Source organism: Salarias fasciatus (assembly GCF_902148845.1).
Source record: "Salarias fasciatus chromosome 23 unlocalized genomic scaffold, fSalaFa1.1 super_scaffold_20, whole genome shotgun sequence".
Taxonomy (NCBI): Eukaryota; Metazoa; Chordata; class Actinopteri; order Blenniiformes; family Blenniidae; genus Salarias; species Salarias fasciatus.
Window position 1 is genome coordinate 11,409,392 of NW_021941230.1, and position 22,484 is coordinate 11,431,875.

The window sequence follows — 22,484 nt, forward strand, 5'->3', positions numbered from 1 at the left end:
GTCTTTGCTCTTCAGGTCGACTTGTCAGCGACGTTTCACCAAGCAGCTCTGATGAATCTGCTGTGCATCAAACAGTCAGAGAGTTCGGAGAGTTTACAGCTAAGCGGCCTCCCGTGCTCCTCAATGGCCGCCGTGTGAATGCATCTTCATTTGGTAAATCACTCATCTGATGAAGTACCCACAGGTGTTCACGCCATTGTTTCTAAGATCGCTACGTCTGGGTCAGACCTCATTCTTTTAATGCTGGATGAAGATATTTTATCGCTCCTTTGACGGCTTTCAAACAGAACGGGCCCACACAAACTAGATAGTCTGAGAAACACTGAGCTGTAGGAGCAGAAAATACATTCCCTGGTTCAGTTCTGTACCAGGAACCTCAGTCAGCTGAGGGCTGCAGTTCAACAGGAGAGAGATTCCTCACCTCAGCAGACGATGAGTCACCATCAACTCCTCACATGGCCAGGTGTTGGGATGTTGACATGTTACGCTGTGGTTTACCCACAACTACTGTTGACTTTTGTTTGTTTCCACATTTGAAATCAGGAAGTCAACATTGCATTTGTCTACTTAAATTCCCGATTTCCATGACATCTCACTGGAGCAGAACCTTTTTACATTTTTCATCAATTTCTTATGAAAGGCCAAACTTTTTTGTGATCAGTGTATTTATTAATCCCTTTGGGATAATGAACAAAGAATGACTGTGACCTGAAGAAACACACATACAAACATGCATGTGTTTCTTTCTGCTTGTTGTGTGTGAAACCACAGCAGAGAAGTGGTAGCCTGGCATGCCAGACTGATTTTTTTTTATGTGTTACGCCCGTGCCTGGACTCAGATAAACTCTGTAACACTCAGTGTTTGTGAGATTATCTGCATTTGGGTTCACTCTCTGCCCCTGACCGTCGACGGTCAGTCATCATTCGACTTTAAGAAACGAAAGTTAAATGATGTTTTTTTTTTTTAAATCAACTTCTCATTTCTAATTCACAGAAGTTAGAATGTCTCAGTGTACACACACACACACACACACACACACACACACACACACACACTCAGAGAGAAAGAAACACACACATACAGGAAATGACCTTGACTGTAGAGAGTGGGTGTTCTGTCCAGCTCTGACAGCGACGAGGACGATGATGACGATAGCTTCTGCCTCCACCTTCTTTCTGCTTTCTTCATCCCAACAGGTGCAAATTATTGTCATTTTCAACACAATTTATTTCGATGGAAAGTCACATCATCTGTGTTTTGTTTTTTAAACCCTCTTTTACTAGTTGTTTCAAAATAATTAAACAATTGTTGGCAAAGTTGTACTTTTATTGTACTGTTGTTATTTATTTGCATGTGAATGATCTGTGTGCTGCTGGACACCGGAATTTCTCCCTTGGGAGATTAATAAAGTTTTTATCTATCTATCTATCTTATCTATCAAAGAATGTTTGAAAGTAGGCTCAGAATGTAGGAAATTCTGGAAATTTATATTGATCCTAAATGCAACAACACTTTATTATCATAATTTTTTATCTTCGAGAAATATTTACAACTTGAATAGCAGACTCATCCTTACTCGAGTTTAAAACACCGAGTCACGAAATAATACCTGGAAAGCTGGAGAAATGAAAATAATCTCAGCTAATGAAAAAGTACTGATGGAATTGTGAATAAGTGTTTTTTTTTTTTTTGTCATTTACAAAGACGTATTAAAATAAGACACTTTTATAAGTAAAAAGTACTTATTACTCACATTACTGTAATTTTTACAAACTTTCATGAGAATTTGAAAACTCACTCATAGTTTTCACACCAAGACCTTGACATTTTTTGCAACTTGAAAGTTTTTTTTGCTTCATATCCACGTTTGTTGATCTTTTTGTATGTGAAGTTTGGTCTGTTACTCAAGTTGTAAATATTTCTGAACCATTCCCCGGTTCGGTTCTGTACCAGGAACCTCGAAAAGCTGAAGGTTGCAGTTCAACAAGAGCGAGATTCCTCACCTCAGCACATCAGTTTGTCACAAGGTGAGGTGTTGGGACGTCGACATTTTTTGTTGCAGTTTACCCACAACTGCTGTTCTTGGTTCTTGTTTCCACGCTTGAGATCAGGAAGTCACCATTGCGTTCGTCTACTTAAATGTCCGACTTCCACATCATCTCACTGATGCAGAAACTTTTTACATTTTTCATCAATTTCACCCAAAAAGGCAAAACTTTTTGTGAGTAGCGTATTTAGCAATACCTTTGGGATAAAGAACAATGAATTACTGAGGCCACTAACAGTTTTCTCAACACATGTCCTGTAGCATCAGAAAAATACCTCATGAATATGTAAACATGAAAAATAGGATTTTCATTGGAGTGGGTCTTTAAAAACTGCAATGTTGGACTTTTAACTCTCAGAAACAGAACAAAAGAGCAAAATAGATTCTAATATCAAATGATATTAAACGAATATGCGATGCGCTTTATTTTCTATAAATAATCTGCCATAAAAATGCAGATAAAACAGCTTGGAGCGGTAGAAAAGTCGCCCCGAGTCTTAGTGCAGATTGTACCAAACAGTGATCAACAAGATAAAAGAATGACATTAAAATAAACCAACCTGCGCTTTTTAATGGCTGCAGCTTGGGGCGGATTTACGGTCGCCCACCCGACCTGGTTTATGCTTGAACTCCACCTCAAAATATTTTCCATGGCTGCTGTGCTTCCATGTGCCCACAAGGGGGCGCAGACACCCTGACAAAAACTATATTTTGGGACTTGCAATGCCAGCTGTGCAGATCTTAAACATGCAGCCTTGCTGGCTCTGAGTTTTCCTCAGCTTATCTTTCTTATGGGGCTCCACAGGGATCCGTTTCAGGCCCACTGCTTGATTCCCTGTCCTTGTTGCCACGAAGACACCGTTCTACTGATGAGTCCAGCTTCTTCCGTCTTAGATAACTGGCTCAGGTGAAGTCCATCCTTCACTGGCCATCTACAACAGAGATCTGAAGACACATTACTGCCTTGTTTACTCTTTGGCTTTTAAACCCAGTTTGAGACTCTGCTCCTGTTTCATTGTGGCCATTGCATTGTTTTTATCATTTTATTGGATTTCTATTTGTTTAATTGCTCGCTCACCTGTTTTTAGGTTTCCTTGTCTGTGTATAGTATATTCAGCTCTTTGTTGCAACGATGGCTGTTTGAAAGTGCTTTATAAATAAAGTTGAGTTCAGAATCCTGACAAGAGAAACTTTTTAAGGACTTGACAGACGAACACACAGTCCAGTTGGTATCTGTTCTCAGCTGTTCTCCACACACGAGGAACAAAAACTTTGTCTTTTGAAAGAGGAACTCGTGTGTTTTATCCTCTTGACATTGACATTTTACAACCTTTCTGTTATAGCACAAACAGTCAAATAACCCTCGATATGCACACTATCATCTTACATTTATTTATATTTATATTTGTATTTGTTTGAGTCACAACAGGTTTGGTGAGGCTGGTGTCAAATTACCTTATAAACAATGAGCTTGACAGGAAAGTGAAAGCACTTTTGAAAAAAATGCTTTTTTTTTATGACTATTTCGCTGAAATTCAAATGTAAATCTAAGAAAACTGTAATAAAAATAGATCTATTTTTCTGATTACATGATCTGATTACTTCAAATTCAAATAATCATGAGTTCAAAAAACAAAAGTTAAAAGGTGTTTTCATCAACTTGTTAGTCATTTTGAAATTGCACAAGTCAATATGTCTCAGCTTATGCATTCATTGTTAAAAAAAATTGATTTCAGTCTGATGCTGGACGTGTTGAAGCTTCAGAGAAGACTTGAGTTGTGTCTTAAGATTTCAAAGACTAACAAGTGTGCTCACTCCCTTTCTTCTTGAGAATCACTTCCTCAACAAACCTGAACAATACACTACTTGTGCCACACACACACACACACACACACACACACACACTTTTGTCTTCCTATCCTCGTGGGGACCTCCCATTGACTCCTATTCATATCTGACTCCTAACCCGAACCCACACCAAAACAATGCATAGCCCAAAAGAAATGTTTTTGCACTTTTACTTTTTTCAGTAACAACAACATGGTCAAGAAAACACTGTTTCCCCTCATGGGGACCCAAAAAATGTCCCCACAAGGCACATTGTGCCGGAATTTCCATCCTTGTGGGGACATTTGGTCCCCACAAGGATGGAAAAACGTGTACACACACACACTCACCCACACACACACAGACACACACCCAGGAAATGACACTGATTGTAGAAAGTGTATGTTCTTTTCAGCTCTAAAAGCTCTAGAAGGACCTTGATGAAGATGGCTTCTCCCTCCACCGTGTTTCTTCTTCTGCTCTGCTGCTCCGTCTTCATCCCAACAGGTACAGATTATTGTTATCAATGTTATTTTGAACACAGTTTATTTCAAAGAAAAGGTCACATCATTTGTGTTTTTTGTGTTTGTAGTTGCTTTTAAATAATTAAAAACTTACAAAACTTCTGTTTCCACCTTTTTGTTAAGTTTTGTGCAGAAATAATCTGTGTAAAATTGAATTAATAGAAGCTTATAGCTTATCATGGTGTGTTTTAGATTTTTTTTCACTCCATTTTGAAAGCGAAAACTTTTTGAAATTATGTGAATGTGGAAAAAAAAATTATGTCAAATATATGAAAAAGCCAATGCTTATCTAAAATTTGACAGCTGTGTTACCAAAAATTGTCTGCAATGGTTTTTATTGATATTTACATGTTGAGGGCCCACTAAATGCCACAACACTTTATATCTCATTATTTTTATCTTTATATATTTACTGGAATAAACGCCTCATTCTTACTCGCCATTAAATCCATTAAAGGATTTTATTAATTAAATTGTTAATAAAATATGAAGAAGGCACAACAAATTATGAGTCATGAACTAATACCTGAAACGCTAACGAAACAAATACTTTGAAATAATCTGAGTTAATTGACAAAATTATGAATAACTTTTTTTTAACATTTATTAAAAACTGACTGAAAGAAAAGACACTTTTACAAGTAATAAACTCTAAATACTCATTTCCTCGTACTTTTTGCAAGCTCTCATGAGCATTTGAAACTTCACTCGTAGTTTTCGCACCTTGTTTTCTAATTTATACCATCATAAAAAACTACTGAGTATGTCCAAGATCTCGAAATATTTTGGAAGTTTAAAGTTTTCTGTTTCAAATCCATATTTCAGAACTTTTCTCTAAAACAAACTCAGTTTTTGAGATCACAGGAAATGCAAAAGCACCTGATGACATGTTTTCTGTAGTAATTCCACCGCTGTGCTTTTGAGCGTGAACATGTTGGCTGAGACGGTTTTGCTCTAAATCACTTGAAAACAGGCTGTGGTTCTGCTCAGACATGACAGGATGTAACCTTTTCACCTTGCTCATGTGCACGAAAAGCTGGTCTGTGCAGGACGGCGGTGGTTTCATGTCTTCAACTTTCTGATGTGAATTGCGTTCTGTGTCAGAGGTGTGTTCACAGGAAAGAAGCACGAGCGGCTCAGGACAGAATTCAACCCCACGTTCAGGCCTGAACGAGCCAATACACACATCATCTGACCGTCTTTGTCTTTCCTCTCCACAGCTTCTCAGAGCCAATGTGACATGTACGCCGCAGCAGGAACAGACTTTGTTGTGCCTCTGAACTCCCAGACGAAGGACCCGTCACTATGGACATGGAGTCACAATGATTCCATTATCTTTAAGAAAAGAGAGGAAATGGTTCTCAAAGGAAAAGCAGACGACGTTGATGAGAATGGATCCCTGAGGCTGAAAAATCTGATAATCAGTCAGTCAGGAACCTACAAACCGGAGGTTTTCAATAAAGACCGAAAAGCTGAGCAAAATTTAAAGACGATACGATTGTGTGTGATTGGTAAGTGATGACAAAACCAAAGTGTCACTTTGTTTTTCAAAATTAGACTAAAACAAATGAACTTTCTTTTAGCTCCTGTACCGAAGCCTGAAGTAAACGTGATGTGTGAAGGGTCAGAAGTCACATTCACCTGCACGGTTCCGGAGGTGAGCAATGTTTCAGTCCAGGCCCACAAGGAGCATTTTGAACATCAGACACGTAGAGAACGTGGAGACACAGAGTTGTGTTCTGTTAGCTGTTTTCTCTCACACCTGAAAACCAGCCATCACATCAATCCTTTTCTCTCTTGCAGAAAGACCTGCCACAAGAGACAGATATGACTGTTGCATGGTATCAAAATGACAATGTCAATGATGAAATGAAGGATTGGAGTGTCACATTTGAAGCGGAAAAAGTGGAAAACGACCATTTTCGTTGCAACATTTCCAACCTGGTCTCCTGTGCGGTCAGTGATCCTGTCCAACAAACCTGCTACGAGCCCTATGAGTATGGTAAGGTGTTTCCATCATCGCAATTACTTTAGTTAAACAATTTTACTTCTCTCCAAATGCCTGAAAATCTGAGTAAAGATTTTCAGGTTTGTTTTCTCTGGCATTCTCGGCGTTGATACATTCACTTTTACACTTCTTGTGTTGAATTTAATGAGGACTACTTTGCAGATCACACAGAAGGTTTCATTGGACCTGAAACGAAAGATCCCGATGGAGATAACACAGAAAAGTTGCCTGATGAAGGGAATGGCATCAGCAGTAGCATCTGGGTTTTCGTTAGCAGTGGAGTAGGTACGTCTGGTTTTCTGTGTGACGAGCATCTATCACTAATCATAATGCACAGACTAACACATTTGATCATATTATTCTCATCAGGTATTGTTCTGGCGTTGTGGTGCTGATCATCAGATCCAGCAGATGGAGCACAACTCAAAGGCAAGACCTGCATGGTATTTTTATTTTATATATATCTAAAAAAAAATCTATGTTTTTTGTGAGTCATTTCAGAAAGTCAAACCTTTGTATGATATAGCCTCATGAAACATAGAACAAAATATTTCAAGCCTATATTTATTGAAATATTGGGTCCAGTTTTTCTGTATCCAAATGATCTGGATTTGGAAATCCTCTTTCTTGCTATCCAGGATCAAGCAATTCGTCTTTCTGTTATGCTGGTTGAATCTGATCAACCCGGATCCAGATGCAGCCTTCAAGTTTACCAAATCCAGATAAGCAGTGCTCTCAGTGGAACATATCATAATGTGGCCGAGCAGCAAAGTAAATGACAACAGGGAGAAGAGCCAACATGGGCTCACTTTAGGAGTTTTTATTCTGAGACAAACGTCTCCTCATGTCAAGCCACTTCTGAACAAGAGAAGGAGTCAGAAGCGTCGGACTGACGTCGACTCACGTCAGCAGCTGTGGAGAAAAGAACTGAACTGTTGCTCAATGGTCCAAAGTCCTTTTCTTCAGATGACAGTAAATTTTATCAATCATTTGGAAATCAAGGTCCCAGAGTCTGGAGGAAGAGTGGAGAGGTTTGGCTTTCTAAAATGACCGAAAACATCAAAAAACTTTGAACAGTTTCATGATATTCAAATTTATTTATACATGCATATATATATACATATATATGTGTATATATATGTATATATATATATATATATATATATATATATATATATATATATATATATATATATATATATATATATATATTTATATATATATATATATATATATATTTATATATATATATATATATATATATATATATATATATATATATATATATATATATATATATATATATATATATGTATATATATATATATACATATATAGTATACCTGGGGCAGTCATGTGGCATAGGGGGTTTTTATTGTGAAGATAAACCAGTGACCACAAAAGTCTGCACAGTGTGACAACTGCAGAATGTACCACAGCACAAACCACTCTATCTGCCAACAACTGCCGCCACTTTCGGTGCATCAAGTTTTTTTCTCTCTTATGTTGGTGTTAATAAAACGGTGTCCCTCAGGGTTATGTATTGGGACTACTTCTCATTTTTCTTCATTTAATATTACCAGAACTTGTGTGAACTTTCAGCAGGTTTATTGTCAAACATCTAGAATGTTCCTCACATTCACAACATCTTCCTTTGTACAAAATTCACATAAACAATAAATTAGTTTTTCTATCAGAGTCAAATTTCGACCTCAAACTTTGTGATGATGACAGCTCCTTGGGTAAGCCTTTGAACTTTAATCCAAATGCATGTATGACTGAAATTTTAAATTAAATGAAGTGTTTGAGGATTTTCTTTGTCATTGTTGTTGTTTGTTCATTGTCCAGTGTCTTCAGTGAACTCTGCTCAAAACCCATTTAAAACAGATTGGAAAAACTTGTTTTCTGAATTATTCAACACTTGTGAACTCAATTTGCAGGGGACTCATCATCATCATCATCATCATCATCATCATCATCATCATCATCATCAAGGATTGTTGGCTGGAAACATTGGACCCTGACCAAGTGGCTCCAGGCTGCACGTCCACTGGCAATTCTCTTGACACTCCAAACCCTGAGTCCCGTCTGATTCCTTGATTATTTTTTATCAAATAAAATCCAGTAACGTTTAGTGTAAAGGAGACATATTTTGCAATTGCCTTGCCTTTATTTGTACTGTTTTCTTTTCCTTTTTTTTAACTCATTGAAACAATTTGTAATGGACTTTTTTCCAGCATAACTTTTTTTCCTGGTCAATTCCTTTACCTTTATCCTGGTACATTTCTTTTTGTTACTTTGTTGTGTTTATTTGCCTTCCTATTGAAACCTCTTGGATCAATGCTTTTGTCCTATGCAAGCCTTTCGTATTCGGATTGTTATTATTGCTCACATTAAATGAACAGTAAATGGTTTTGTGTCAAGCGTATTCCCCTTTTTTACAGCAAAACTTCAGCTTTCATTCCTTGAAGTTCATAATGTGTAACTCTGCCAAAACAACTATCCTGAAATCTCGTTGTAGCTGTTGCAAAACAAAAAAAATGAAACCCCTTTTTGTCCACTGTCTGATAGAGACTGAGGTAAATGCCAATGCCATTAAAAAAAAAAAAACTGTAAAATTTTAAAATCAGTCAATAAGGTTAGATTACACTGCCACCATGTGGACAGCTGTATGTCTTTGCTCTTCAGGTCGACTTGTCAGCGACGTTTCACCAAGCAGCTCTGATGAATCTGCTGTGCATCAAACAGTCAAAGAGTTCGGAGAGTTTACAGCGAAGCGGCCTCCTGTGCTCCTCAATGGCCGCCGTGTGAATACATCCTAATTTGGGTAAATCACTCATCTGATGAAGTACCCACAGGTGTTCACGCCATAGTTTCTGAGATCGCTACGTCTGGGTCGGACCTCATTCTTTTAATGCTGGATGAAGATATTTTATCGCTCCTTTGACGGCTTTCAAACAGCAGATTCAGGCTATGTGAGAATAATGGGCCCACATAAACTATAAAATCAGAGAAATATTGAGCTCCAGGAGACGAACAAAAAAAATCCTATAATGAATCTGATGTCGAAGAAGAAATTAGGGTTTTCCGGTTAAATTTCGGTGAACATAACAGGACCTTTTCTAAACTTCTGGATGGACACGTCCAACTTTTCAATGTTTCTGTGCTTTCTTTGCACAGCTTCCTGTGTTTGATCTATGATTGGACCATGAAGTCACCAGTCAGTTAGTCATGGGGCTTAAGGTGTTGGGACGTTGTTATTTTTTGTTGTGGTTCACCACAGCCGTTGTTGGCTTTTGCTAGTTTCCATGTTTGCGATCAGGAAGTCACCATTGCATTTAGATACCCTACTTTCACAATATATTTAGCTATATTTTAATGAATGTATTTATTTTGAGCACTCGACATTATACATACAAGTGGATGGAAAAAAAACAAATGCATTCATTAGTGCTCAACAGGGAGTGGGAAGAAGAACCCTAATTTAATGCCATCCGAAGTTCAACTCACCAGTGACCCAAACAACAAAACATTAAATACTGACTCCAATCTAATAACCTCAAGAGCAGGACGGCGAGCAGCTGAGGGTATTTCCAGACTTGAGCTACCCTTTCAATACGTTTACATTCCCCAGTCAGAATGCACATGAGGACGACGACGAGGTGTGATGATCGTGGTGGCGTTACCACGGGCAACGGTCAATCGCAACCCACAATAACAAGGCAAGAGTGCAAATGACACATTTGTTGGACGCTATGAATCAGATCTTTGTTGGACGATATCATACGAGATACTTAACTTCAATTTCTTATTGTATTTTTTTTAATTTATTACCATTATGGTTTGTGACTGTCCATCCACTTTTTCAGCTTAATTCCTTGTTTACCACGGCTCCAAGGTCGTTCTAATCATTACTACTAAAGAAGAGGTTGGTGGTCCGTTTTAGTGATTGAGAAACATTAAATGCCATTAAATGCTGGGGGACACCACAAGAAAAGTCATTTTATCTGACGAATTTAGTCCCATTGTAACATATTGCACCCTTTCTGTTCAGTAACTTTTAACCACTGTTACACAATCTGTCTGATACCAAAGTAATACCCAAAAAGTAGTTACAGTTACGAATTACATCTTCAAAAGAAGTGACTGAGTAACTGAGAAACAGCATTTTCAAAGTAATGAATTACTACGCAAAGAAACTATTGCATTACTTTAAAGAAATATGTTTAAATATGTCTAAGAATTTTGATCCTCTCTGAGTAGAACTTTAAGATGCATGTTCAACCATTTATTAGAAAACTGAATATATGATTAAGGAAATAAATGGGCAGGTGAAAGAATACATTGTAAACAGGAAACACGACATTATTCAAAATTATTCAAATATTGCTGTGTGATAATATAAACAAGAATAATCAAATCTGATTTGTGGCTGTGGATAGCATTTCTATATTTGTAAAAGAATAATAAAACACAATAGATGTATGTCAATAGATCTGTACTTCCTTTTTATAGCTGCTTTTGAATGATCAGGGCTCTTTATGGCCGTATCTCTGTCATGTCACATGACACACTTTCCACCAATCCGGTTCCTTCTTCCTGTGTGATGATGTCATTTGGAAGTTTCCTGACTGGGGAGTTGCAACAATGTATCGTTTCAAATTACATCATCATCTAATTTCATCTAGATATGTAAATGAGCTGCAATGCAAATTAGATGAGAATGACATCATTGAGAATTGTCTTGACTGAGGAGTTGCAACAATGTATCTGTATCTAATTTTACTTCCATAAGAAAATGAGAATTTAAGCAAATTACATGATGATGCCATTTAGACATTTCCTGACTGAGGAGTTGGCAACAGTGTATTGGTTTTTAAAGCAACATTGTTTTTAAACAAAACATAATAGAGTCCATTATATTTAATTTAATTATTAAGCATTCAATGTAAATATTGTCTTCATGTCACATGATGCACTTTCATTGAAATCTTTATGACAATGTAATATGTATAAAACAACTCACCATTCAATTCAATTCAGCTTTATTTATACAGTACCAAGCACAACACTATCATTTCTTTGCACTTTTACAGTTAAAAACCCAACCGTTCCACATCAGCAAGCATTAGAGAGACACAGGTCGGCATATTGTTTGAGTTTACTGAGCAGGATTGAAAGATTATGTCTAAAGCTTCTTTTAGATCGATAGATATTCTCACTGAGTCTTGTGGGGGATGTAATTTCACTGTTACCAGACACTTTTTACATTTTTTTCTTCAACTTCATCTGAAAGGCTGAACTTTTTCTGAGTAGAGTAATTATCATTTGTTAATCTCTTTGGGACAAAGAAGGAACAGATACTAAGACCTAAAGACATTTAAAAAATAGATGCAAGTGTGTGTGTGTGTGTGTGTGTGTGTGTGTGTGTGTGTGTGTGTGTGTGTGTGTGTGTGTGTGTGTGTTTATATGTGGTTGCAGTGATGGGAAGTTGGGCTCTTTTCAGAGAGTCGGCTTTTTTAGCTCAACTCCCAGATAAGAACCGACTCTTTCGACTCTTTATTGTTACCTTAAGGTTGTAAAACTTGACAGCTTAAGTTTGGTGTTTTTAATGAAAATCACCATAATTGCCCATTTTTGTGCATTCCTTCTGTCATAAAATCAATCTTATTGCCAATTTCTGATTCACTACAAAGTGACCGTGACACATAGTGGGAACTGCCCGGCCAAGAGCGCAAAAGCACATTTGGAGAGTTCTGACAGAAAGTAAAAACACTGCTTAAAGGTGCTGTAGGCAGGATTTTGCTAGTCAATGCTAATTTTTCTGTGTTTTCTTTGGATTAAATGTTAGAGTATCCATTGATAATCCTTTAGGAGTGTAGCATAATTGCACTATCGCGAGGGCACAGCGTTTCCATCTGTCTCTGTTCTGAGCTGAAAAGGAATCTCAACCGCTCCAGGTATCTTTGACCAATCGGAAGAGCCCATGAGGCTCTTTTTTTTTTTTTTTTTTTTTTTTTTTTTCCCTTGTCCTGTTCGGCAGCTGGGGCGTGCAATATTGTATGATTGTAGCCTTTTACTATCCGAACAGATTTTAATGTTAGCAGCAGGAGGAGACTGAGTCTCCTCCTGCTGCTGCCTTTATTTAAAGCTGGCATCCGGCATGGCTGCCGGACAGGACCGGGATGGAAATGCTCAGAGAGCAGGAACAGAAAGAGAGAAAGATAAAGAGAGGGAGAACGGAAGGGGGGGGGGGGGGGGGGGGGGGGGCGCACAACCTATGTACAAAGTCACAATACAAAACAGTGTTGTCGACGCACCACACGCAACCTAGAACAATCCCAAACCCCCAATCTAGACAACATCAAAACAGAGCCGACAACCAACACAGAAAATTACAGAACCATACATACATTTTTTTTTTCTTTTTTTCCGAACCATATTAGTGAACAGACCAGACCACAAAAATAAAAGGAGGTGTAGGGGAGGAAGGAAATGCAAGGACACCACAAACCGTTTTTTTTTTTTTTTAATATAGCTAGTAGTAACTAGTAGTAAACTTGGGGCGTGCATCAAGATAGGTCTACTACAGATCACCATTATTCTAACCACCACAAGAAGACAAGGTAACCCAGTATGTGAAGAGTGATTAAAGATCAACGTGATCATGTGAATATGATGGTGACAGTGATGGTGATAGTGATCATGCATATATGACCTCTGACCTCTGAGAAGGCCAGAAGCAGGCCAGAGAGGCCCTCAGAGCCCAGACAGCCGGCGGACATCACAGAGCCCGGATCCAAGCCGCCCCCCCAGGCAGACGCCCACGCTCCAGTCCAGAAACGGGGCAGAGGAAAGCCCCGGCCGGGGACCCCGGCAGTCCCGGGGCCCAGGCCCCGCGGAGCCACGACCGGCAGGAGCCGGTCCACCCCAGGGCGGGCAGGGCCGAGAGCCCAAGGCCCAAGAGCCCAGGAGCCAACCCCCCACCCAGGCGGAGGGCCATGACCCATCCGGGAGAACCAGCCCACACGGGCGGCTACCCGTGTGGCCCCACCCCAGGCCAGTAAACCCCCCAGCGCTCCGGCCACGCACCCCGAGATCCAGGGCATCACCCCCCACCCCCCACCCCACCCCACATCCAGGACCCCCCGCCACCCACAACTGCCGCCCCCACCCCCCCACCCCACCGCCGCAGACTGGTATGCACCCCCCTGAGCCAGCAGCCCCCCAAACCACAGCCGCTCCAAACCCCCGGCCTGTGGGGGAAAACAACAGCCCCCCCCTCCCCACCCCCCACCAGAAGGAATCCGGAAACGGGTGCGCAGAAGACCCCATTGCCCTCCCTCCCCCCCCTCCGTCTCGTGAGTGTTGATGGAGTATATGTTGTTTGCGATTAAAATTTGAGGGTCAGTAACCACACCGTGCCGCGAGTGAGGCCAAACGAGCAGTCTCATCTACCTGAACAGCCCCACCCCCGACACAGCGCGCCAAGACCCCCCGACGTGTGTGTTTGTATGTATTTGGTCGTGTTAGATGACTAAGTGCAATTAAGACTGAGAGGCGAGCCACTGAAGCGTGCAGTGATTGGGGCCACTTAGATGGCCCCCTCCACCACACCCAACTTGATAAGCCCGCCTCCCAAAGCCCTACGTGTGTGTGCATGAGAGCGGGGGGAGAGGGGGGTCCGGGGATGCCGCAGCACCCCCGTCACCCAGGAGCCCCGCGATGAAGCCCATGAGGCTCTAACCGTGATTGGTCGAGGGGCGTTCGTCGCACGTTCTTGTGGGAGGGGCTTAACTTGCATAAGGGCGTGATGTCAGAGAAAACAGGACAGCATTGGCTGTGTTGGGTTTCAAAACGCCATCTTAGATGGGTCAAAGCGGAGATGCCGAATCCTGCCTACAGCACCTTTAACTATGATTTTGCCGCCGTGCAGTCAGTAGACATGATTTATCAACTGCTGAATTGTACTGAAATATCAGTTTTACTAAGGCTGTATCATGTGATGCCATCATGAATCCTGTTAAACATGTGTTTTTTTTTTGTTTTTGTTTTTTTTATTCTACTGCTGAGCAGTCTGCAGTTTTGTGATGATTTTAATGTTTATGGTCAGCAACACGGTCAGCACAAGGGCATCTCATAACGTTAGGCCTGGTACCTGTGTGTGCGTGCGTGCGTGCGTGCATGCGTGCGTGCATGTGTCTGGCCCTACCCCCTTTTTTTATCAGTAGTTTTCTGAGCTGTTGAAAATAAGTTCCATTGGCTATGGGTGTATGTGTTTCTTCCTGCTTGTTGTGTGTGAAACCACAATAGAGAAGTGCCTCCGCTATCTGTCCAGTTTGTGCTTCAGCAATGTCAGAATCCTGACAAGAGAAACTTTAAAGTGGATGACTAACAGACAAATCACCAAGTTTCCGACTCGACCCCGAACGTCCTGAGTCCTGAGTTACACATGAGAAAGAAGTAGAGTGACGGGGTGAGGCTGTGTCCTTATGAAAAGGAGGAGGAACACTGACAGTACGGTGTCTGTTCAGAGGTGTGGCTGCGCACATGAGGAACGAAAAGCTTAAAGTCTTTTTAAAGAGGAACTCATTTGTTTCTATCTTCTTCACGTGGACAGTTTATAACCTTTCTCCTACAGAACACAAACTGTCAACAACCCTCGATGTGCACACATCTTACACTGGCATATATATATATATATTTGATTTGTTTGAGGCACAGCTTTCTGTGATGAGGCTGGTGTCAAATTACAGCGACCTTCATATAGGAAAGTGAAAAATACTTTAGAAAAATTACTTTTTTCCCCCCTGAATTCAAATGCAATTCAAAGTAAAGTGTATGAAACGTAGATCTATTTCCAACTCGTGTTTATGAAGGAAAACTGAACATTTGTTTGAACGTTCTCGGTGGATGCTGGATGTGTTGAAGCTTCAGAGAAGACTTGAGTTGTGCCTTAAGATTTCTAAATATAACAAGTGCGCTCGCTCACTTTCTTCTTCAGAATCACTTCCTCTCCAAACCGTAACAATACACTTGTGCCCCCCCCCCCCCCCCCCCCCCCACACACACACACACACACAGACACACAGGAAATGACCTTGATTGTCAAAAGTGGATGTTCTTCTGTTCAGCTCTGAACGCGACGAGCACAATGATGAAGATGGCTTCTCCCTCCACCATCTTTCTGGTTCTGCTCTGCTGCTCCTTCATCCAAACAGGTACAGATTATGATTATTCATTCTATTTTTAACACAGTTTGTTTCAGTGGAAAGTCACATGATGTGTGTTTCTGTGTTCTCAGTTTCCACTCATCTTTTACTTGTTGCTTTTAAATAATTAAAAATGTCTGCTTCAGCCTTTTTCTTTTCTTTTGTGCAAAAATAATCTGTGTAAAATTTGATAGAAGCTTATAGCTTATGTGTGTTTTAGATGTTTTCACTCCATTTTGAAAGAGAAAAGTTTTAGAAATTTTGTGAATGTGAAAAAAATAATCTGGTCATGGTAAATTATGTAAAATGTATAGAAAAGCCAATGCTTATTATTTGAAATTTTGATGTTTTTTTTTTTTTGTTTTTTTTTTAGCAAAAATTATCTCTGATGATTTATATTGACCTTTACATGTTGTGTAACCTGAGTGTTCGAAGGCCCACAAAATGCCAAAACACCTTATATCTCATCACTTTTATCTTTGTGTATTTACTTCAATAAGAAAACTTTTTCGATCTTTTTTTTTTTTTTTAAAGCCTCATTATTACTGGTCATTAAAACCATTTAAGGGTTTTAAAATTATTATTAAAATTTGAGGACGGCATAACAAACTACACAAAGTCAAGAACTAATACCTGAAATGCTAATGAAATTAAAATAATCTGAAATAATCTGAGTCACTTGAATAGTCCTGACAGAATTGTGAATACATTTTTTTCAACCTTTATAAAAAATGTGATTGAAAGAAAAGACATTTTTACAAATAACGAATTCTAAATACTCATTTTCTCGTATTTGTTGCAAGCTTTCAGGAGTATTTGAAACTTCACTCGTAGTTTTCACACCATGTTTTTGGATTTTTATCGTCGTAAAAAACTACTGAGCATGTCCAAGATCGCAAAATCTTTTGAAAGTTTAAAGTTTTCTGCTTCATATTTATGTTTTATAACTTTTCTCTGAAACAAACTCAGTTTTTCAGATAACAGGAAATGCAAAAGCACCTGATGACATGTTTTCTGTACTAATTCCTCCGCTGTGCTTTTGAGCGTGAACATGTTGGCTGAGTGGGTTTTGCGCCGCATTGCTTGAAAACAGGCTGTGGTTCTGCTCAGACATGACAGGATATAAACCTGTTCGCCTTGCTCATGTGCACGAAAAGCTGGTCTGTGCAGGACGGCGGCGGTTTCATTTCTTCAACTTTCTGGTGTGAATTGCGTTCTGTGTCAGAGGTGTGTTCACAGGAAAGAAGCACGAGCGGCTCAGGGCAGAATTCAACCCCACGTTCAGGCCTGAACGAGCCAATACACACATCATCTGACCGTCTTTGTCTTTCCTCCCCACAGCTTCTCAGAGCCAATGTGACATGTACGCCGCAGTAGGAAGAGACTTTGTTGTGCCTCTGAACTCCCGGATGAAGGACCCGTCACAATGGACATGGAGTCACAATGATTCCATTATCTTTAAGAAAAGAGAGAAAGCTGTTCTCACAGGAAAAGAAGACGACGTTGATGAGAAAGGATCCCTGAGGCTGAAAAATCTGACAATCAGTCAGTCAGGAACCTACAAACCAGAGGTTTTCAATGAAGGCCGAAAAGCTGAGCAAAATTTAAAGACAATACGATTGTGTGTGATTGGTAAGTGATGACAAAACCAAAGTGTCACTTTGTTTTTCAAAACTGGACTAAAACAAATGAACTTTCTTTTAGCTCCTGTACCGAAGCCTGAAGTAAACGTGACGTGTGAAGGGTCAGAAGTCACTTTCACCTGCATGGTTCCGGAGGTGAGCAATGTTTCAGTCCAGGCCCACAAGGAGCATTTTGAACATCAGACATGTGGAGAACGTGGAGACACAGAGTTGTGTTCTGTTAGCTGTTTTCTCTCACACCTGAAAACCAACCGTCACATCAATCCTTTTCTCCCTTGCAGAAAGACCTGCCACAAAAGAAAGATTTTACTGTTGCATGGTATCACAGTGGCAAGGTTATTGCCAAAATGAAGGATTGGAGTGTCACATATAAAGCCAAAGATGTGAAAAACGACCATTTTAGTTGCAACATTTCGAACCAGGCCTCCTATGCGGGCAGTGATTCTGTGAAACAAACCTGTGATATCTCCTGTGAGTATTCTAACACATTTCCATCATCATAATTACTTTATTTAAAACTAATTACTTCTCTCCAAATGCCTTAAATTCTTGGCCCATATCTTCAGTTTTGTTTTCTCAGATTTTAAACAGAATGAATACATTTACTTTTATACTTCTCGTTTCCAATTGAATGAAGAATTCCCTCTGTTTCCTTTTAAAGTTTTCCCTGAGGAAGTTCTTGGCATTAGCATCTGGATTTTTATTGGCGGTGGAGCAGGTACGTCTGGTTATCTGTATGAAGAGTCTCTGTCACTAATATTTCACAGACTACTACATTTCATCATATTAATGATCACTGCCATCAGGTGTTGCGGTGGTGCTGATCATCGTTGTCATTATCTGCTGTGTTCGAGCCCGGCGGAGGAAGCAAATGCAACTCAAAGGCAAGAGCTTTTTTTTTTCCCCTTCTACCTTAACTTTAATCATATATCCTATTTCTCTTGTGTGTGTTTTTTTTCCTTCTTTTTTCATGTAAATGAAAATGTATTTGTCCTCTTTGGTGTCATGTGGCCCAGTGGGTGTCATTAAGTGAAAACAACAAATTGACGATAAACCATTGACCATGAAACTCTGCACAGTCTGGCAACCGAAGAAGTTGCCACAAAACAAACCACTCAATCTCCAGGAAACTGCCACCATTTCCCATTATTCAACACTTTTTGTTGCTCCTGATGCATCCTTTATCAAGCTGGATATTCTCATTCAACAAAACGGTGTTCCTCAGGGTTGTGTGTTGGGACTACTTCTCTTTTCTCTTCCTTTAATACCCAAGATCTTGCAGTCTGAACTTTCTGCAGGTTTATACTGTTAAACATACATTTGGAGTTTATGTTCCTCACATTCACATCATCTTATCCAGTGTAAAGATTCCAGAAACATTCAGAAATTAGTCTTTCTCTCTGAGGCAAATCTAGACATCAAACTTTGACAGCTCTTTTGAACTTCATTCCAAATTCATATATGGATTAATTTTTTAAGTATTTTGTAGAATTATTGTTTATTCATTGTGTCACTGTCAGTGTCTTGAAGGAACTCTGTTCAAATCCATTTACAGCTGATTGGAATAACTTGCCTTCTGGATTTTTCCACATTCACAACAGATGAGGGCGAACTTCGGTTGCAGTGGACCGATACCGATCATCCTCATCACCATCATCATCACCAACATCAGCACAGCCACCCTTCTGGCCATCATCACCATCACCATCATCACCACCACCATCAGCAATCCCACCGCCAGCAGCAGCAGCAGCCAGCTGGAAACACCGGGCCCCGACCGAGTCGCTCCAGGCAGCACCAGCACCGGGACCCTCAACGCTCGCGGCTCCCCGAGCCCCCCACCAACGGCCAGCCGCTGCCCTCCCCCCGCCGGGCCGCGCAGGTAGGACGAGCCAGGTCACGGTGCAAAAACCGGCCCGCGGGTTCCCCGTCTCACTTTCCCTGTTTGACGTTTCTTTCTAGGGACCGAGGCCGGCTGAAAACGCTGACGCCGAGCAGCCGCCGCCGCTCCCTCAGCCCAGGAAGAAAGCTCCCAAAGCACAGAGGGTTTGACGCGAGGTCCACAAAATGTCAGCGGCCATTGTTATTCACCACATCCTTTCTCCTTTAACCCCTCCCCCTCCATCGTTGGAGTCTCAACTATCATGATGTGTGCATAAGAAAATATGGATTTTTCTTGTGAAATAGGAAAAAAAAAAAAAAACATTCTCGGCTGTGTGTGCATAAGTGGTGTCAGTTGCGAAGCGTCGTCCTCCGGTAAGATGTTTGAGACTGAGTCACTTTCAGCTGCTTCTCGAGTAAATGTGATGCATGCAAACAGTGCATGTGTGTGTGTGTGTGTGTGTGTGTGTGCGTGTGTGTGTGTGAGTGTCTCTACAGAGAAGAACTTCCTGTTCTCAGAGAAAACTAAAAAAACCGATCTTCAAAGAAATGTGCTGTCTTTTTCTCGTCTGAAATGAGATCATATTATTTCGTAATTCTACGTTTCCTGTTTGGTTTTTGTTTTTCCTGTCTGCAGCGTTATGTTCCACTGTGTGATTGATTCCACAGTCAAACTATGAAACCAGGTGCAGTGTTTGAAGTCTGTTTTATTTCATTTCATTATTAGTAGATATGTGGGGTTTTTTTTTTTTCCATGTTTCCCATTCAAACTTGCCACCAGATGGCAATCAAGTTATATTTATCATTTCATGACCTTTTTGCCTCATGCTTCCTTTTATCACAAGTCAGTTCATGTTTTAAACACTTTTTTTCAATTATTCAATATTTTGAAAATGTATTTTTTGAAAAGATCCCACAGATGAATCGTTGATTCATCAGATCAAACTGACATGGGATCTAAGACTGCAAATCTCCTTCTAACTTTAAATGTATTTAGATTTAAATGCCTACTGTGTCTCTGCTCAATCAGCAGTATTGTTTTCATTTCCACCCCTGTTATTTGCACAGTCTTTTTTTTTTTATTGTATTTTTTTTTCTGTGTGTCAAAATAAATATGTACAGCCACAAGGAGGCGATCGGGCTCCACATTTCTCAGCAGGGTTGAACCTCAAGCATGTTCAGACTGATTTAAAGGCTCATCTCAGTCTTTTAAGTGCAAATGCCAATCAGATGAATTTGTTTCAGCTTTGTTCTTGTACCCAGATCTAGTACAAGACAGTGTAAATGCCAGTCACTGCGCGGTCCCTGCCAGCCGAGCACATCTTTGACTGTTCCCTCTTTTCCCGCTAATATTGATCTCCTGTGAACTTTTCGTGCTGCTTTCTCAGGGAACCGACTTGCAAAGTCTTCAGTGCAAAGAGGATTTCAAGTTCAGACTGCTTCATTGCTTGTGCTGCATCATATATGAGCGTCGGCATGAATGAAAGTCTATTAAAAGCAGACGTGGTGCCAAGAATCCATGACCTAGTTAATGACTGATAAAGGAGACGAGCAGCGAGATAAGGCTGCATCCTGTGCGAGTGTTAGTTTGAGCAGATGTTGTGTGACAGCAGACGACGGCGTTGAGACCACATACAGGATCTTGCTGCACTCAGTGGCTCGTGTCCTCCCTTCAAACAGGCACGGCTCAAAAATAGGATCTCAAAGCAGAGGACCCGTGAAGCTTTAACCTTTGACCTCGAGGTTGCAAACCCAAACTCCTCAGCTCCTCCCAGAGCTGCAGAGAGACTGGCTGGGGGGTGAACTTTGCCCTGCCCGGTGGATCTGTGTAAATACACAGCATGTGCCTGGCCACAGGGCTGCAACTGACAACGGGAACGTGTCAGCCCCGGCCGAAGTGCAGCCTGCAGGGAAAATGAAAATAAAAATGTGAGAGATGTGAAGATGGAAATATGGACTTGTGCCTCTTGAGGCTGCTTGGTTATTTTTGAAGTGCTTTGTTTTTTCTGTCTTATTAAAACCGAAACCCTTTCAGTCTGTGCTGGCTTATTTGCATGATTATGATTCTCTTATAATTACAAAAAGTCTTTCAATTAATGACATTGCCCGAAGGAAATGTGCAAAATGTGTATTTTAGGTACAAGTTCCCGCCTCAATGAATTCTTTATTGATGGCCTGTCTGCCATAAACCCCCCTCCAATCCCCCCATTGTTGAACTATCCTCTCTGATCACTGTAAGGATCCCTTATATAAAAATGTCTTCTTTCTTTATGACGTTTAATGGTTTGCTGGTTCATTACAGGACTTTCCATCACTTCTGAGACCAATTAAAGACCATGTCCTTGAAAATGTGGTCTCTAATAATCATCCTATATGTGATCAATTCAAGATTTGTTCCATTTTCCTTGATTTTTGTGCTTCTGATTGCCACCAGGTGAAAGCAGCGCTTTGAATTCATTCACTTTAATGATTTAATAGCAAAATTTAATCTTGATTAATCGAAGTATTCTTGCACAGTGCAGGGAAAGATGCAGAAGGGAAACTTGTGCCAGTGCTGGCACTGTGGGGAGTGTGGGAATTTCTCTCCTCCTCTCCACCTGGGACCTCCTCCTCCTCCAGGCCGTCACCTAACTTCCGGCCACTCTCCGTCTCGCGCTCCCTCCCTCCCTCACCCTCCTCGCTCCCGCCCGTCTCGCCTTCATTCCCGCACACCCTCGCTCCCGGTCAGGTCGCCCCGGTGTCGCTCCGCCAGTCGTGGCCCCGAGGACAGCGCACCTTCCCGCGGGGAGGGACTCTCGGACTTTTCCCCCCTCGGATTTACCGGACCCGCAGTGAGCGAAGGATTTGCGTCGCGGCTCCGCCCGGCGTGCGGTGCTGAGTGACTGCACACATCTTCGGAGTTTTATTATCGGTGCGAGAGGAGCGGCGTTACCCCGGCTCAGGACAAAGGAGCACGAAGAGGGTAAATCCAGGAAAAAAAAAAAAAGGATCCGAGTGGAATAAGAACAGAGTGAGGATGGATAGATGTCTCCTTGCTCTCGCTGTTGGGGTCCTAATGCTCGGTAAGACACGCTTCTGTTGATACCTAATGAACTCCCAATAGAAAATCGGCAGCTTCTACTGGGGGGAAAAAGCATGCCGAACTCCGTTAAGAATATGCCAATTTCACAATTTCTTGCATATTTCTTTAGTTTTCTTCTCACCATCTCTCACGCCTGGTATTTTCTGTATCCCCAATATTCCCTTGACAGTTCGGCTGAATCCAATCGGTTTAAAAACCTATATATTTCATACATTTTAAACTTATTTAACTGAGTGGCTCACGCCTCTGCCGCGAGTGT

The 22,484-nt window shown here is 40.8% G+C and overlaps 3 protein-coding genes across 4 annotated transcripts in view; all 3 read left to right on the forward strand.

The window, feature by feature from the left end:
• The first annotated feature begins 15 nt into the window (after positions 1–15).
• LOC115383926 (uncharacterized) lies at positions 16–8,819 on the forward strand. 2 transcript variants are annotated; one of them, XM_030086137.1, is made up of 9 exons: positions 16–1,197; positions 1,955–2,028; positions 4,291–4,382; positions 5,620–5,910; positions 5,983–6,056; positions 6,203–6,401; positions 6,570–6,692; positions 6,777–6,850; positions 8,348–8,819. In XM_030086137.1, exons 1-8 carry the CDS (start codon positions 1,003–1,005, stop codon positions 6,800–6,802), a joined length of 1,074 nt encoding a protein of 357 aa, XP_029941997.1. In that variant the 5' UTR covers positions 16–1,002; the 3' UTR covers positions 6,803–6,850; positions 8,348–8,819. The 2 variants fall into 2 exon arrangements, with proteins under 2 accessions (XP_029941997.1, XP_029941996.1); XM_030086136.1 differs by having other exon boundaries at positions 6,777–6,836.
• Positions 8,820–15,511: 6,692 nt separating this feature from the next.
• Positions 15,512–20,277, forward strand: LOC115383925 (T-cell surface antigen CD2-like). The gene is made up of 8 exons (XM_030086135.1): positions 15,512–15,628; positions 16,961–17,251; positions 17,324–17,397; positions 17,544–17,733; positions 17,924–17,980; positions 18,069–18,146; positions 18,864–19,144; positions 19,225–20,277. Exons 1-8 carry the CDS (start codon positions 15,526–15,528, stop codon positions 19,312–19,314), a joined length of 1,164 nt encoding a protein of 387 aa, XP_029941995.1. The 5' UTR covers positions 15,512–15,525; the 3' UTR covers positions 19,315–20,277.
• A 1,558-nt stretch (positions 20,278–21,835) lies between these two features.
• ptgfrnb (prostaglandin F2 receptor inhibitor b) overlaps positions 21,836–22,484 on the forward strand; it is a 32,838-nt gene continuing 32,189 nt past the window's right edge. The window contains exon 1 of the mRNA XM_030086134.1: positions 21,836–22,205. Coding sequence (XP_029941994.1) covers positions 22,160–22,205 — 46 coding nt within the window. The 5' untranslated portion in view covers positions 21,836–22,159. The remainder of the gene's footprint in view (positions 22,206–22,484) is intronic.

Excerpts from the sequence above, each read along its gene's own strand:
- LOC115383926 (XM_030086137.1), top strand. The coding sequence starts at position 1,003 with ATGTCTCAGTGTACACACACACACACACACACACACACACACACACAC. Across the intron at positions 1,198-1,954 it reads TGCTTTCTTCATCCCAACAG|GAACCTCGAAAAGCTGAAGG; the intron begins GTGCAAATTATT and ends GTTCTGTACCAG. Across the intron at positions 6,402-6,569 it reads CTACGAGCCCTATGAGTATG|ATCACACAGAAGGTTTCATT; the intron begins GTAAGGTGTTTC and ends ACTACTTTGCAG.
- LOC115383925 (XM_030086135.1), top strand. The coding sequence starts at position 15,526 with ATGTTCTTCTGTTCAGCTCTGAACGCGACGAGCACAATGATGAAGATG. Across the intron at positions 17,252-17,323 it reads AATACGATTGTGTGTGATTG|CTCCTGTACCGAAGCCTGAA; the intron begins GTAAGTGATGAC and ends ACTTTCTTTTAG. Across the intron at positions 17,981-18,068 it reads TTTTATTGGCGGTGGAGCAG|GTGTTGCGGTGGTGCTGATC; the intron begins GTACGTCTGGTT and ends CACTGCCATCAG.